Source organism: Pelecanus crispus, chromosome Z (genome assembly GCF_030463565.1).
Source record: "Pelecanus crispus isolate bPelCri1 chromosome Z, bPelCri1.pri, whole genome shotgun sequence".
NCBI classification, from domain to species: Eukaryota; Metazoa; Chordata; class Aves; order Pelecaniformes; family Pelecanidae; genus Pelecanus; species Pelecanus crispus.
In genome coordinates, this window is record NC_134676.1 from 84,701,376 (window position 1) to 84,717,019 (window position 15,644).

The following is a 15,644-nucleotide window of genomic DNA, read 5'->3' on the forward strand; positions in this document are numbered from 1 at the left end:
GCATGGGAAGCTGAAAAGTCCTTGACTAGCATAAGCAGTACTCAGCAACAACTAAACCATCAGTGTGTTATCAGCATTCTTCTCATCCTAAATCCAAACCACAGCACTGTGCCTGCTACTAGGAAGAAAATTAACTCTATCCCAGCCAAAACCAGGACAGGTGGGTACTCTGGTCACCTGGATGGCAAAGGCAGAGGTGACATAGAACCTAAGACAGACACATGCCCTCCTGGAACAGCAGCTGGGCAGCACACGGGATGCTCTAGATTACCTAAGATGGCACCAAGTCTGCACTTAGGCAATGAATCACACTGCTGAACTGGTTTAGCAAGTATGCATTCACTCTATGAAGGAAGTAAAATGAAAGTGATTTTTTAAAACCAAAATAAAATACTAAAAGAAATTTTAAAGCATATAAATATCGTCCAGTCTCTCCTTGTATCAGTTTTTTGAACACATAATGTGTCAAACACAAGATGTGGATTGATGACACCAAGTATTTCCACATGAGTGTCATACCTCAACTGCTATAGTTAAGTACAGAGGGTTTTTTTAATCACTGCTCATGCTGTTGTTCTTTATGTATGAATGGTTAATGGATCTCAATGGTCATGTATACCAGGACCTGCTGTATATCTGTTTCTTTCCTATCCCACTTTCTAAAACCTGGCACACAGTATAGCTAAGAGTTGCAGAAAGCTTAAATCCCACTGTATTTTTGAAGCAGTCTCATATTAGTTCTGCTGGTCTATAGAAAATTAGGAAAGAGGAAACAGGATTTAGATCACTTTTCTTTTTGTCTGCTGGAAAAAAAAAAAAAAAGCACAGCAGTCTGGTCTACTTCATTCTCTTTCCTGCTGATGAAGATACGGCTGACAAAAAGCTGAAAGACTCTTGCACATATGTGCAACCTGCATCAGAAATTAATCTTGTACCTGGCCTTACCACTGCCATGTCACTTTACCTCTGGAAATCTCTCTTTTGAGAACAGACAGTTTTGACAGCAACAGGAATTTTTGGAAAGGCTTTTTTAGATTGTAAGAAGTTTTTGCAACTACCTTACCAGCACTTCTTCCAATTTCAAATTCTAGACAACAGGTGGCAAAGACAATCTGATGGTTTACCACACCCAGGCTTAATAAAAAGCAATTCAAAGGTGTTTATATGTTATATCCTCAACAGTGGTACCAACAATGGCAAAACCTATGATCTCTTAAATACATCTGCAAAATTCTGATTCTCCTACAATTACAGTGTGGAAAAAAGGAAAATATTTAATAACTAACACAAGTGCATTCCCGCTCCTGATGGTACCATATCAAGTCTTTCCCAAAACATAACCCTGTCCTTCAGCTTTGAGTGAAAGTTGCTTCTGAAATACACAGTAGTGATTGTTTCCCTTTTTAATAAGGAAAAGCTAAGCAAGTTGACAAAATTACTTTGCTGTCTCATTTCCTGCTAGGGATCAGCTCTTTTTTCTCCTGTTTCCTTCTCGGTTTCAATTAATTAGCATGACACCACCACAACTAAATGGTGTATGTGCAAGAGAACTAACACTTAATCAAAGGCTACGGACACCGTTATGTCATTTTCACACATGAATTGTGTAACATTAGAAGACAAAGTGAAGGTGAGTTAGACCTGATAAATTACTTGGATGCAGGTCAAGTAATTTTATCAGTATTTCAAAGGCTAAGAAGGAAAAGTATTTTCTATGTGCGTGCATACGCATGTATAGAAAGATTCAGAGGAATAAGAAGAGGAATAGGAGAACATGTTCATAGAAAGCTCTAATTTGAGGACATACTAGAAAATACGCGTGTGCTCAGGTGAGGGTCCTCTGCTTCCAAATGAGAAAGGAAACAAGTTTATTTTATGAGTAACAGTTAAATGTTCAAGCAGGCAATTAAAATGCTTTACTGAGGCCATTTTGGGATACCAAACACTCTGAAGATTATCTATTCCCTCATATTTCATGTTCAATGTTCCTCTAAGTAAAATATGTGGTTCCCTTTAGTTACTCAGTTATGAATTGTACTTTAAAGGCAAGGGGACATTTTTGATAATGCACATCTTAAACTTTTCATTAAACTACCAAATTTAAATTCTACCTTTTTGTGCACTCTGACATTTTTGTCTGGCATTTTCATTAATTTTGCGACATACATAAACGTAGCTGAAATGTTAACTGATCAATACTTTGTCTCTCTCATGTAGCACTAGAGCGAAGCTCCCCAAGGACCACGCAGCAGTACAGAAATTAAATGTGTAAAATATCAAATGTTAATGTTAAACACAGCAGCACTTACTGTATAACAACTGAAAAGGCTAAAAGAATTCCAAATGGACAGATGGTAGCACAAATTATCTACAATCACATTTAAAGATTAAAGTTTGTCCCGTAAAATAATTCATTGACTCACATTGAAGTGTGTCCTTTTACTGATAGCTCAGTTGTCCAATTATTTTTGTGCTCATTACAGTGAGAAATGACAGTAGTGGAAAAAAAGAGTGTACACTTTTTTCCCCCTGCATTGCACCCACTGACATCTGTAAGAACACAAATGTCTGGTCAAGAAGCTGATGGAAATTAGGCCCAATTTAGTAGACATTTCAGTGCCCACAGTAGATTAATATAAAGAAAAAACATTCACTTTTGCATACTCTAATAAAGTTCTTCTGCCTGAAACATACCATATTAATTACTGAATTAAAAATATATAAAGATTAACTGCTAAATAATCCAAAGGTCTCTTTTAAATAAAGAAAATCACGTGACTTTACAGCAAAGGCTCTCTCTATGTATTCTATTCTTTTCTATTCCATGGAAGTGCTTAAGAAGCATAAACACAAACACATGACACATTCTTGATCTGCCTCTAGACAAAACAGAGATATATGTGATATAATAAAGCTGTTCTGGAACTGAGACATTACTTTAACATTGTTGCTATACACTTCCTTTATTTAACAGGGAATAAATATGAAAAAGGAGGGGAGAATATAAAACTCCTGATGGTTCAAATCCAAAGTCATACTCTAGCCAGATCAACCTACACTTCATAAGCTATTTACAAATACTTTTGAATATCTAAATAATAACAGCTAATAAAATGTCAAGATTATATTAGCACAAAAATATAAAAAACTATGTCTGGGTAGCAATTATTCTTCGGCTGTGAATTACTGAGGCACAGAAAAAAAAAAGGAGTCAAAACCTTAAGTCATTCAAGCAAAATCCTCAGTGAAGGCAATGAGCTTATGAAGTTCAACAGAAACAGGTAAAATATTGTTTAGTTGAGGAAATGTATAACCTAGAACACTGAAAACTTAACTTCCAGGTTTCTGTACTTCTAGGTACAGCATGGAAAGCACTGGCACAGGTTGCCCAGAGAGGCAGTGGAGGCCCCATCCCTGGCACCATCCCAGGCCAGGTTGGACGGGGCTCTGAGCACCCTGGGCTGGTTAAAGCTGTCCCTGCTCGCTGCAGGGGGTTGGGCTGGGTGGCCTCTAAATGTCCCTTCCAGCCCAAAGCGTTCTGTGATTCTATGGGCAACATCAGTCATTGAGCTGGTGCCTTTGGGCAGATTTGAGAAAGAACCATCCTAAACCTTTAATAAAGCATTTCCTTTCCTAAAATGTCCCAAATGATGTAAAGGTTTGAGACAGCTAAGTTCTGGATTATAAATAATCAGCAAGTCCCTTCAATGAACACTTTTAGTCTTGACTACTAACATTGTGACTCTCTAAGGAGAATGACTTTAAAATACCTGCAGTGAACACTTCAGTGGGAAAAGAGCATAAAGCAGATGACTCTAGCTTATTATAGTCACCACATTAATGAAGGCTTTCTGCAGGTTTCCAAGAGTAGTCCTTGTTTCCAGATCGCTCCTTAATTACAACTAACTTCCTACGTTTCTGAAAACTGAGCTAGTCTGTCAGAATTTCTTCACTGGTGGTCTTCCGTACCAGTGGCCCCATCAGAAAGTAAAGACATAGGGTGAGGTACAAGAAAAGGGTACCTGTAATTGTAACACCAAGAACGTGGGGCAATGGGAGATCTGAAAAATCAACCCTCACATATGTAACTTACGTGAAATGGTTGTCAATCTGTATCGGGATGTTATCCATCAAGGTACATCTTCAAATCCAACAGGAAGAAAAAAATGATTAGTTTAAAAGTTTACTTCTTGTACATTATTTATTAGTTTGCCTACAGAGCTGGAAACCTCCAGAACAGCCTATTTCTCATCTCATCTCCTTTCTGGCACTGACATTTCACTGTGACATTCTCCAACCTCTGGGAGACAACTTCAAGAGGAGATACGATTTGTATAATAGTGAAGAGATGAAAATGATACATATAATACAGGTTTTTTATAGAAACTATTAAATTCCAGCATAACCTTAGTGCAAGCATAATTCAGCATTACACATGCAAGTGGAACACTCTCAAGATTTTTCAAGGGCCTATGATAGCTATGAAACTCCAAAAGCAATCTAAATCCAAAGCTTATGATCATGATAGAACTTCATGTAGATTTGGCTTTGTTAACAAAAACTTATCAATGTTTTGCTTAACAGAGGGATGATTTGATCCTTGGACAGAATAACATCAGGTTGAAAAGCACAGGATGCACTTTGGATGCAGAGCAGGAACGCATCTGTGAAGTCACAGCACTGATGCAGACATAATGTGTCTGTAACTACCACAACCACCACATAGCAAAACAAATACTAAAATGAAACTAAGAAACGCAGGCTTTTGAGATATAGATACAAATATATATATATGAATATATATAAAAATAAAATCAGGAATACGTTTCTACTGCAATACACTATAACTACAATAATGACATATACTCACTACAGACCCCTCTGCTCAAATTCTGTTGTTTACGTATTTCCAACTACTTATTATGACACTGAATGTCTTCTATGATTGGAAACAACTACAATTTCAAAGCAACACAACTTCTTCCATGGCCAGAGCAGCATACCATGAGAAAGAAGTAATTCCATTTGCCCCAAAGAATAGGATGTCTTTCCATTTCCTTTCTTCCATCAATTACAGGTGCATGTTTCACATCCATATTAAAATCAGACTTGGACAGATGAGTATTTACTAGCTGGAGCAGTAATAGCAACATGAACATTTGAGTTTTACATAGAAACACACATTTTCCTATGAAATTTTGATAATTTTAAACTGAAGTAGTAACAGATCATTTTTCTAAATTAAACAGTAGCAAGCATATTTAGAGTTTTGCACATAGTGTACGTACTACAGATGTCAGTAAAAGTAAAGTTTGAGAGTTTGAACAACATGTGTATCTCCTGTACTCTTGAAGAACATTGCAACCATGGACCGACAGCTTGCTGTCATCCTTTGACAGGCTACAGGGGGGTTTAACAAGTCACTTAGTACAAACTGAGCCCTGCTAGAAGAAAATTCCTGCAAAACAGCATGATTTAGTGACACAGCAAAATACCCCATTTTACTGCTCCAGTGCAGCCAGCTCCAATGCTTGGTTTGATGTCTCCAAATTTGAGGCACCTGAGCTTTAGGCAACCAAGCTATGAGTACTGCCAACAGACTCCCTCTATAATTATTCAAAGAAAGACTGAAAACATTCCCTGTTCATAGTCATGGTAGAGACATGACTCATCATAGCTTCAGTATTTCAGCCAACTTAATAAATGCAGATGTTCCAGAAAGCGTGTCCATGTATACATTTTTACTCCTTGTGGGACTCCCTCAGGCAAAAACCAAACAGTGACTCTGGTCATGTTTGTAGTTCACATGATTTTGAAAACAAAAAGATATTAATCTGGGGAACACAATGTAATCTACAATTATGCTTGGAATTTTCAAAATTTAACAGGAAAATACAGGTTAATATTAATGAAGCTAATGTTTATGGAGAAACAGCAGTTTCATTTAAATCACTAAAAATGAATTCACTAAAAAGTGAACTATGACCAGAGCTTGATGTCTAAAAGGTACTAGTTTGTCTGCATTAATGATTTTAAAGTTGTGTTTGTTTTATTTCGTTTTGTTTTATTTTTTTAACCAAGAACACTAAATCTTAGTAAGGAAGCAATTCTTTGGGTCCAGAGCTTTGTAGTTCTAAAAAAGTTACAGGCATAATGTATATTGATATGTGGAGGACAAAATAACACTAATTTTATATTCATGAAATGCAAAAGCATTCGCAAAAGATTCAAAACCAGTTTTACAGTAAATATGCAATATACAAGGGGGCCAAACAAAATTTAACAGAAGTAATGTGTGAGAAGCTCAAAATAGATCTATAGTTCACTGACTGTATTTTGAGTTGTATCACTTATGGTATTTGTACAATTATAAATTAGAAAAAAACCCCAACTTTCTATCTTATTTGTGTGACATTCTAAACTTAATTACTTTTTTTAAAAAAAGTGAGTAAACATGATTTCTGGTATCTTCATAGTGCAAAGTTTTAAATTTCTAAAAAAAAAGAAAAAATTGGAACCCCCCACATCAACACTATATTATTTCTCAGTCTAGAACACAAATACACCAGTGTGATTAAAAATAATATAAAGAAGATCATACCAAAAAAGCAGCGAGACTTCTTGGGGGAGAATCCCAGTCAAAGCAACTGCTAATGTAGTAGGCGGCATTTATGAGCACCATGACACAACGCTTCATCCGGATAAAGTTTCTTAACAGTAGCTGTTAAAAAGATGAAAGAATAAAAATGTTTCAAACCCCCAAATGTTTCAGAAGAGGCTCATGCTTACAATATTGTCATTCTTACTTTCAGTGAAGATAGAGAAAATAAAATGCTAAGCTCTCTAGCTCACAAATTGAGAAAGATAGTTTAAAATTTGAGAGACTTGGAAGAGAATGTTAGTTGTGTCAATCAATATTTGTTGAATTTAATTCTAAATGGTACATAAATTGTTGTTCAATTTTTAAAAGCCACTTGCAAAATTTCACAAATTATTTTGTTATTAAGATTTCAGAGTTAATTATTAAGTAGATAAGACTTTCCTCATTCTAAAGTACTTAACAAATTTTGGCCTTTCTTAATAAAAAGATACTGTAAGACACTAACCTGAAACCATGCAAAATTACTGCTGTAATCTAATTAAGATCACCTGTACCCTACACATCCAATCTGTCCTTCATTTTTAACAAATTTGACCACGTTTTAAGTATTTATTAAAGTAACTTTAACTGCATACATTCAACCTACATAAAAATGAGGCATAACAGTGCTGGATTTTGATTCAGGACAACCCTTAAATCCTCTAAAATGGCAACACACTTGACCACAAACAAGTGAAAAAAACAGTGAATGATTTAATTTGTGTGTTGAGTAGCACAGAAAATGCTAGGTAGGTAAGATGCATTCACTCTTGGAAAATGTGGATGTTTTAAAATGCAACTGCATCAGTCATACATAAAGTTTCCTTTTTTCCCCCTGCCTTAAGTGGTATTGTGGTGGGGTATCCCATGCAAACTAATTTAAAGAAAAACAATCTGAAGTGGTAAAGTTTACTTCTCCTGCTATCTGCAAAAAGCACAATACCATTTTCTGTTATGGAAGTGGGGAGAAGAATGAATCTTGAACAAAAGGCCTTGCTCTTTCTTTGCTGGAATAGCAGTGCAAAATGCAGCAAAATGCATTAGTCACAAGAGCAAAGAAAGAAATATTTTGCCTCTTGAAATCTTTTTTAATGAAATACATTATACAACTGACATAAAATTCATCCAGCAGATAATTTAAATTATGCTCAAGTCTATAAGCTTTCAGCAAAATAAAATAACTGTTTTGAGACCTTTGCCTTTTCACTGCAAACAACAAGTACCTTGTTCCCACAGTCCAACCAAAAGCCCAGTTCTCTCTATATAAAACAGATCATTTGTGGAACATGAAAAACTGAATCAAAAGTAGTTCAAGTGGAGAAAAAGATAAGATGTGTGTTTAAATATTTTTGACCAAAACATTAAAACTGAGAGTCACAAAAATATCCAGAAAAAAAAGAAAAAAGTCCAGACATTTCCTACTCACAGGACTCTCAAAAGTAATACAGTTTTAGTCTCCTTTCACCTTTGATTCAAACCTCACTCAACTAACTTATTTAAAATTTGGCTAAAAGAATGCTGAAAGACTCTCTACCCTGCAACAAATGGAGATCTTTCAGGTCAAGGTTAACACCAAAAATTTATGCAAGATTTAGTTTACATGCACCTGTGCTATAATCTGATATGTGTGGAACCTGATGGTTTCAACTGTGTTCTTATTCACGTATTTCATGGAAATTAGGCTGCAATTTACAGAGTAGACACAATAAACCCATGTATTTTGTTTCTGCCTTTTCTGACCTATCATATTCTTTTGTAAACGTGTAATGAAAATGTTATTCTTTACCCTCAGCAGTATGATACCAGATATTTGGATGTGCACACTTGATATTAAGGCTTTCGGAAAGGATTAGTGTTTCCTTACTCTTTACCTGTTTAGACAGTCTGTTTTCCTCTTCAATGTACTTCTGTTCTTTGGGCATTAAGGTTCGTATGCTGGCTTTCACCTATGCATTAAAATGTGTGTCAATATTTCAAGCTTACTCACTCCTTACTAATAACACATGCTTCAATTTGCAAAAATTATGAAGTTTCAAAGTCACGGCTGCCAAGCCCACGACAGATAAATGTACACAGAGGCATGAGTTGCTGTTCCTTACATTAGCAGCAATAGCAGCAGCAGCAGCAACAAAAAGAGTGGGTGTGCCAGGCAGTGGCAGAAGAGTATTCTGTAGTATACATCAAGGTTTAGAGAAAATGAGGAATGACAGAAATTCTCTACAAATCAGGAACAAAAGCTTTCATGAAACTGAACTCTTTAGCAGTACAAAAAAGCCAAAGTTAAGACTTACAGCATTAAAAATCACATCTATTTCAAGATAGATGACCCCCTTTGTTGGCCCTGTCAGCTGCTTGTTTTTCAAGACGTAGGCTTTCTGTTCACCATTTTGAATCTGCAGGAAAAGGACATGACAGCCGTCTGTCTCGCGGTCTCCGCTGAATACACCCCCCCGGTGACCCCTGACCCCCAGCTGCTGAAACTGACAGAGAACCCAAAACAACTGTGGCAAGTCTGACAAGTACCTGTTCATTACCAGGACCGAGTCTGTCAGGAAAAATTAACTATCATGGGATTCAACATGGCCGTGAATTGAGTATGTTAAAATTTTAGTGTTCTTATTACAGACCTTGGTTGAGAAATGACAGACACAGAGCTGCAAATCTCTTTTTTTTTTTTTTTTTCTCTCTCTCCCCCTTCAGCAGGAAAAATACAGAGTGGTATGTCAGGTGAATGAAACTTACAGACAGCAACGGTATAGCAACTTTGCCTAGAAAGTCAGCACTCCGATCACGGTCTTCATCATAAACTGTCACTTCAAGGACTGAGTGGATGTCTTTAATATTGCTACAAAGGGAGAAGCACACAAAGAAGAGAAGTCACCTACACCAGCGGGTACCAAGGACAAAACCATGAAAGGTTAGCAAAAACAGATACCCGTCTATTTTTCCAAACCATGGCAACGAACAGAACCTAAGTAAATGAGGCATCCCTCCGTGTTACTGAAATGCTTTCTAAGGGCTGCAGCAATCGCTCTCTCTCTCTACCAGGCTTTCCCAGCAGAAGTTTTTCGAAGGATGTTGCTTTAAATCTCCTACCTGGCATTCGCGCTGCATGAGCTGTAAGGAGAGCCAGCGCGGAGCTGCACTGGGGGATTTACAGCCGCAAGCAGCAGGACTGAGAGCCTTTAAAGACTATCCCTTACACACTGCCATCCTTGCAGCAATTCTTACTGCAAATACTGTGAAATCTGTAGGTTTGTCAACAAAAATAATTGCGAGCTACATAAGCACATCCTTGCACTGAGAACAAGCTCTTTAATTCTAAAATCCTTGCTTAATTACAAATATACAACAGCCATTACAACAAATTAGGAACAAGCAATACAAAACAATACATTTTTCAACTACTGTTTTTTGCCTGCGAGCTATTAAACACTCCACCACCATGCACAACAAATGTCACTGTACAGTGAAAACTCTCAAGTGAAAAATTCACATTCCTTATTCAGAGAAAAAACCAGAATTGTTTAAGATAACTCATATTTGATCAAATGGTTGATCCAGGAAATATGAATTCAAGCCAAGTAGTTTAACTTCAGTAAAATATATGCCTCCAGATGAAAATGGATTGCTAGCCCAAAATTAATTAACAAATCTGAGGATAAATAAAATAGTCAATGCAAATATACATAGAGGAGAGGTGAAAACTCTCCTTGAAGGCCTTTTGAGTTTTGCTATTTGATTCCTGATTAGTCTTTTGTCCTCTACAAAACCAGGCAATTTCTCATGCAGAGAACACTGTCGAGCAGTAGAGGTTGATTAGTTATTGGCTCTATTAGTAGATAATTAAAAATAATGAAGAATTTAGCATGGTTTTGCAGATACATAAATGAGAACTACGTTAATAATCTAATGAGACGTACAACTGTTGTGAGATTTTTTCTTTTGTTCTGAGTTCATTCTTGAGAGCTCACTGCAGGGCAAGAAAAGCTACGGATGCCAAATATATGAATGACAAATTCAGAGGGGAAAAAAGAAGAAAATTAAAATCAGGCTGTGTTTTGAGATCAAGGGCAAAACATAGTATTTTTATTTATGATACAGTGAAGTAAGTGTACACAAAACTAAAGTTTCTACTGGTTTTGCAGTGGATTGTTAGCTGATTTCAGGAGCAGAGGCGTGCAACTGATCCGTTTTCTTCTCATTGGTGTCACATTGCAGTCAGAGAGAAGCAGGGAGAAAAAGGCGGCAACTGAGCAAGACAAGTAACAGTAACATTTTGTTTGTGGAAGACTTTCTTCTATTTTGGCAGAGTCTTTTACTGTCTTCAGAATAACAGAAGGATAAAAAAACCCCAACTGCATAATTTCCCAATAAACTAAATGTTTAAGACTGCATTCCACCCAATAGCAGCATTGTACTAGTATGATAGTAGATGGTATTGTGAGAACTGCAGCTGGTAAATGGAAAGAACAAGTGCAAAGTATCTGACAATAATTCAGACAAGTATGAATGCATTTAAAATTCCTTCCTTTATATAGTTATCTAACGTTTGTTAAAGTTAATGACTACATTTTAATGAAGGTCATAATCACAATACCCTTTTTTCCACCCAAAACTCTCACTAAAGCTAGCAGGAGTCTGGAGTGCTTAAGCATTACTCAGACCTGGTTTCCAAGGAACAGACCTTGCTTTTTTACCTTTATAATCGTACCTCTTCTGTAATTTTTTTCATGTTTTTAATCCTCAAAAAAGTATTCAGCTGTTTGGTTTAGAAATATCAGTATGTCATCAACTATCTTTCTTCAGACTCAGCAGTAGGTATCTTTGATTCACATGTACATCACCTTCAAAACACCCCTCCCCCCAAAAAAAGACCCAAACCCCAACCCGCCCCCAAACTCTCACAAAATCCAAACACCTACAATGTGAAGATTTTGTTCCATTCTGGATTGAGGTTCTTGTAGACGGTATGTGTCAGCAGTCTGTCATTGTTCAATTCAACTACACAAAATGGGTCACTTTTACCTATAAGAGAAAATTTGGAACAAAACTTATAACTAAGAAAAACCACCATGAGCAAGGTTTAAATAAAAATTAGTTTGGGTTTTTTTTTTCTTTTCCTAAGCTGCACTGTAATTCTCTCGGGAATTAATTCAAGGAAGTCCTACGGTCTGCATTATATTCAAGATGATCATAACAGGCTGTTCATGTCTGTAATCTATTAACATTCTTCACTAAAAGAACATCTTTTTTGTCTTTTAAAAAAAAACAAAAAGAGAAGAAAAGAAAAGATAGGAAAAAAAGAAAAAAAATCACCATACAGACTTTTCTGATGAAAAAACAGCATGTTCCTAAAAGGTGCCAAGCACCCTTCTGAGACAGCTAAGAGAACTTTACTTTAATGGTGCCAATCCCACATTGACTGTAATGATAACATAATTAGAGCATTTTGATATGTAGGAAATGTATTATTCCATATTATTTGTAATAACATAGCACCTATGATACTTATCCAAAGATTACTATGCCCTACATGTTTCACGCTGTACAAATCCTCTCCCCAAAATCAAAAAGCCTTAAAGACAGCCTCAGATAAAAGCCTAACACCAGAGAAAATGGGCAAGTACAATTAAACAATGAGACGATATCAGCTGGAATGATGGCCTGTAGTCTCAGCACAGCAGAAGCTCAAATGTGGTTGAGATTTTTGTATACATTAAAGCACAATGAAGTAGCTTTGCATATATTTACAAGAAGGTCCCTCAGCATGAAAGCCACCACAGGAGAAAGTATGAAGATGCTGCTTTGAAAATGTAGTACGTAGAAAAAGGAAGCGGTACCCTAGACTGGATATGGAAGTTGATTTTTTTTTTTCAAGCTAAAGAAAAAGAATGGGGAAAGGAAGCGTGTGTGTGGGTGCCCCTGACTGTGAAATAAGTAGCTTACAGCCAATGACTGCAGGTGAGCAGTGCTTAGATACCAAGCAAAGAGCAAGACAAATCGTCCCAACTGAAAGTTTAGGGGGAAGACATGAAACTTATACTAAGCTTTCTCCTAGATATCCATGAGGCTAAGGTTTGTATTTGGAAAGGAGAAGGAAAATAGACACCTGAATCTCATGCTTAAAAACAGTTTGCTTGTGTAAAAAACGAGCTCTCTGAAGAGGGAGGAAGCAAAAGAAGGGAAGACTGGTATCTCCAGGGTTTCAGGGAAACCCTGAAATTTCCTGGAAGGGTAAGAAGGTGTGGTGAGGAAGATCTGAGGAACAGCTATGATGGAAGGAGCAGTAACGAAAACACGAGGGGCATGGTGAGAAGACATTTGCAATAAAGAGGCAATAAAGGGAAAAAATCACAGTGTGGAGTAAATTATTCAACTCATATTTCAAATTATGACAGTAATGGCAACCAATATAAATGCTGGCCAAGACAGAGAGATGCTATCCCTCCTACCTATTTTGATTTCCTCCAGCAATCAAAGAGAACAACATTTGCCTTTGGCACAGAATACAAGCGTATGCATTATTTCCATGTAAGGCTACAAATATATAAGTAGAAAGCTGTAGAATAAATTGCTGCTCCCAGAACCCAAGGGAACTTTGTCTGCTGGAAATTAACAACTGAGTTGCATACTACAGAGCAGCTCACTCTTGTCACTGGACTTTCTTTGAACAGCAAAGTGTTTGAAAGTTATTGAGTGTTGGCATTGGCCTTCCACAATCAAATCTAGCACACTAAGCAATTGTATTTCACAATGTCTTAAATAACTCTGTAATGCTTTGTCGTGCATTATAAGAAGCCATAAATTGAGTAGCTCAATGGGGCTACATTAATGATATTAGGGAGGCATGTAATTTGTTTCATACCTTATACAAATGACAATGAAATCAATATTTAGACAAAGCTGTCCAGGGGTCACATCTCCGAAACTGCAGTATTGATTCAGACTACATCAGAGGTTAATGTGCATATTATTAACTTTAATGATAAAGAATAATTGTTTTAAACACATTGTGAATTACAGTTAGAGTTGATGTTTACCTTCTCTAGAAAACAATACACCACTGAATCTTTCCCATTAAACTTGAAAAATGATTAATTTATTAGTCAGCGGAGATGGATATATCACACATCTCAACGTTCTCCTACTTCACAAGCCTAGAAGACAATAAGAAACTTAAGCAATTCATATTTATTTAAGTTCTTTAGGTTTCAGTATTTGAAAAAGAAGCACCCAGAAGACAGTTAAAATAACAAGCCAGAACTGACACACCAGGTGAGCTAGGTGGTATTACTTTATCTCCTTTTTTAAAGTATCATCAATCATATTTGCATATGATGGTACAATGTAATTTGTGCTTATTAATCGCATACAGACACAGGAAAACGCACCGCAGTGTCTAAAGGCCATCCTCTGTAAACAAAGAGAAGGTATTTACTATATTCATTTATTTTCTGCATCTGTTGACATGCACTTTTTCAATGACTCTCCTTATAGACTTATATGGATATCAATCCACTTATGAAAGCTAAACAATATGTAACATCAATCACAGAGGTCCTTGATCAAACCAAAGACAAACAGTTTTCAGAAATAAAAGAATGCCCCTCTCACACTCAATATTTCATGTCTCCTCCTCCCCATAACTTGAAAACAGTTCGAGACCAAATTTGAGAAAAGGAAATACTGTGAATTGGTACAAGGGAAGGCCCAAATATCATGGCTGACAAGCAGAAGTTTCCCGGCTATGAACATTTCTACTAAGGAATATTGTTTTTACCATATGAGGAGGCTATGAAGTTCCCATATGCAAAGCCCTTCACCATCGCCTATGGGCACTTCTTCCGTATGCTAAAACACTCATAACCAAGCTGGGTATCTGAAAGGCAACACTCTTCACTGACGTGCTAAACATATGGTATGTGCAAACGTCGTTTGGATACCAACCCAAATAAGCGAACATGATCCAGAAAGTCAAAGCTAGAGCAATGCACAAGTACTTAGTGAAACTCGCATCCATCTGTCATCTTTCAAGTTCTCATTATTAGAAAGAATAACTGCAATCTTAACTCTCACTGACAGCCATGGCAACCTGCTGCATTGCAAGAGTGTTCAAAGTAACGGGATCATTCCCAATGAAAACCTTAAGAGAGCACTAAAATATTAAAAGATGTCCTTAGGTCTCCTTGGTCTCTAGGAGGACCAAGGAAATCCAGGAACTTACAACATGTACTCATCACTGTATTATTCAAAACCTGTACCTTAAGCACAACACATACTGTAATCAAGGCAGCCTCAGGCAACTTCTGTCTACTTAATGAAACTAGCAATTTCAAACAAGAGATACACAAACGGTTTTCCTCATTTTTATAAAAAAGATCCATGTTTTCAGAAAAGTATGTGCTGTCCATCTAGCAGTTCTAAAAGTATCCTTAAAAACCTTTGATTAGACTTGTGGTGCCTAAGCTCAATTACATCATTCTAAATTATGTTGTCACCACAAGTATGCCTTTCACTACAGACTAAATCACAACTGTCATGTATCACCGTACATCACCTGTCATATGTCAAGAAATTTTACCCAAATCCCTGTGTCTACCAAGGATCTTCCAACTAGCTCCCTGCTCCCTGCCTTTTGTAGCCCTGTTCCAGTGACTTTAGAGGTACTTAACTCTACCAACCAGGAGGACACCCACAAATGTCTTCTGAATGTAGTCCTAAATGTGTGCTCAGTGCTGTGCAAAGAATGAGACAACCCACACCTGCTTAAGGCACTTACAGATTAAGAGCATGCTCCCAGCACCACTGAAACCAGCCATTACATTTTGAGTAATCCCATGACCATGGGACTAGCCACTATTCTACCTAGCACTGTTTGAAGGAATTCATGAGACAAGTAGGTAGTAAAACCAGTGAAGTACACCTTCCTACTGACTGAAATCGGACCTGCAGTAAACCTCAATAAGAAATAAAACAAAACTCATTAATCCATTCTGTTGCT

General features: G+C 36.9%; 1 protein-coding gene across 2 annotated transcripts in view; it reads right to left on the reverse strand.

Annotated features, from left to right (window-relative positions):
• Positions 1-15,644, reverse strand: part of MCTP1 (multiple C2 and transmembrane domain containing 1) — a 292,133-nt gene that overhangs the window by 86,098 nt on the left and 190,391 nt on the right. For both annotated transcript variants that reach the window (XM_075725893.1, XM_075725894.1), the window contains exons 11-15: positions 11,566-11,668; positions 9,383-9,485; positions 8,932-9,033; positions 8,512-8,586; positions 6,602-6,721 (exon numbers count right to left, since the gene is read on the reverse strand). In XM_075725893.1, the coding sequence (XP_075582008.1) occupies positions 6,602-6,721; positions 8,512-8,586; positions 8,932-9,033; positions 9,383-9,485; positions 11,566-11,668 (503 nt within the window). The remainder of the gene's footprint in view (positions 1-6,601; positions 6,722-8,511; positions 8,587-8,931; positions 9,034-9,382; positions 9,486-11,565; positions 11,669-15,644) is intronic.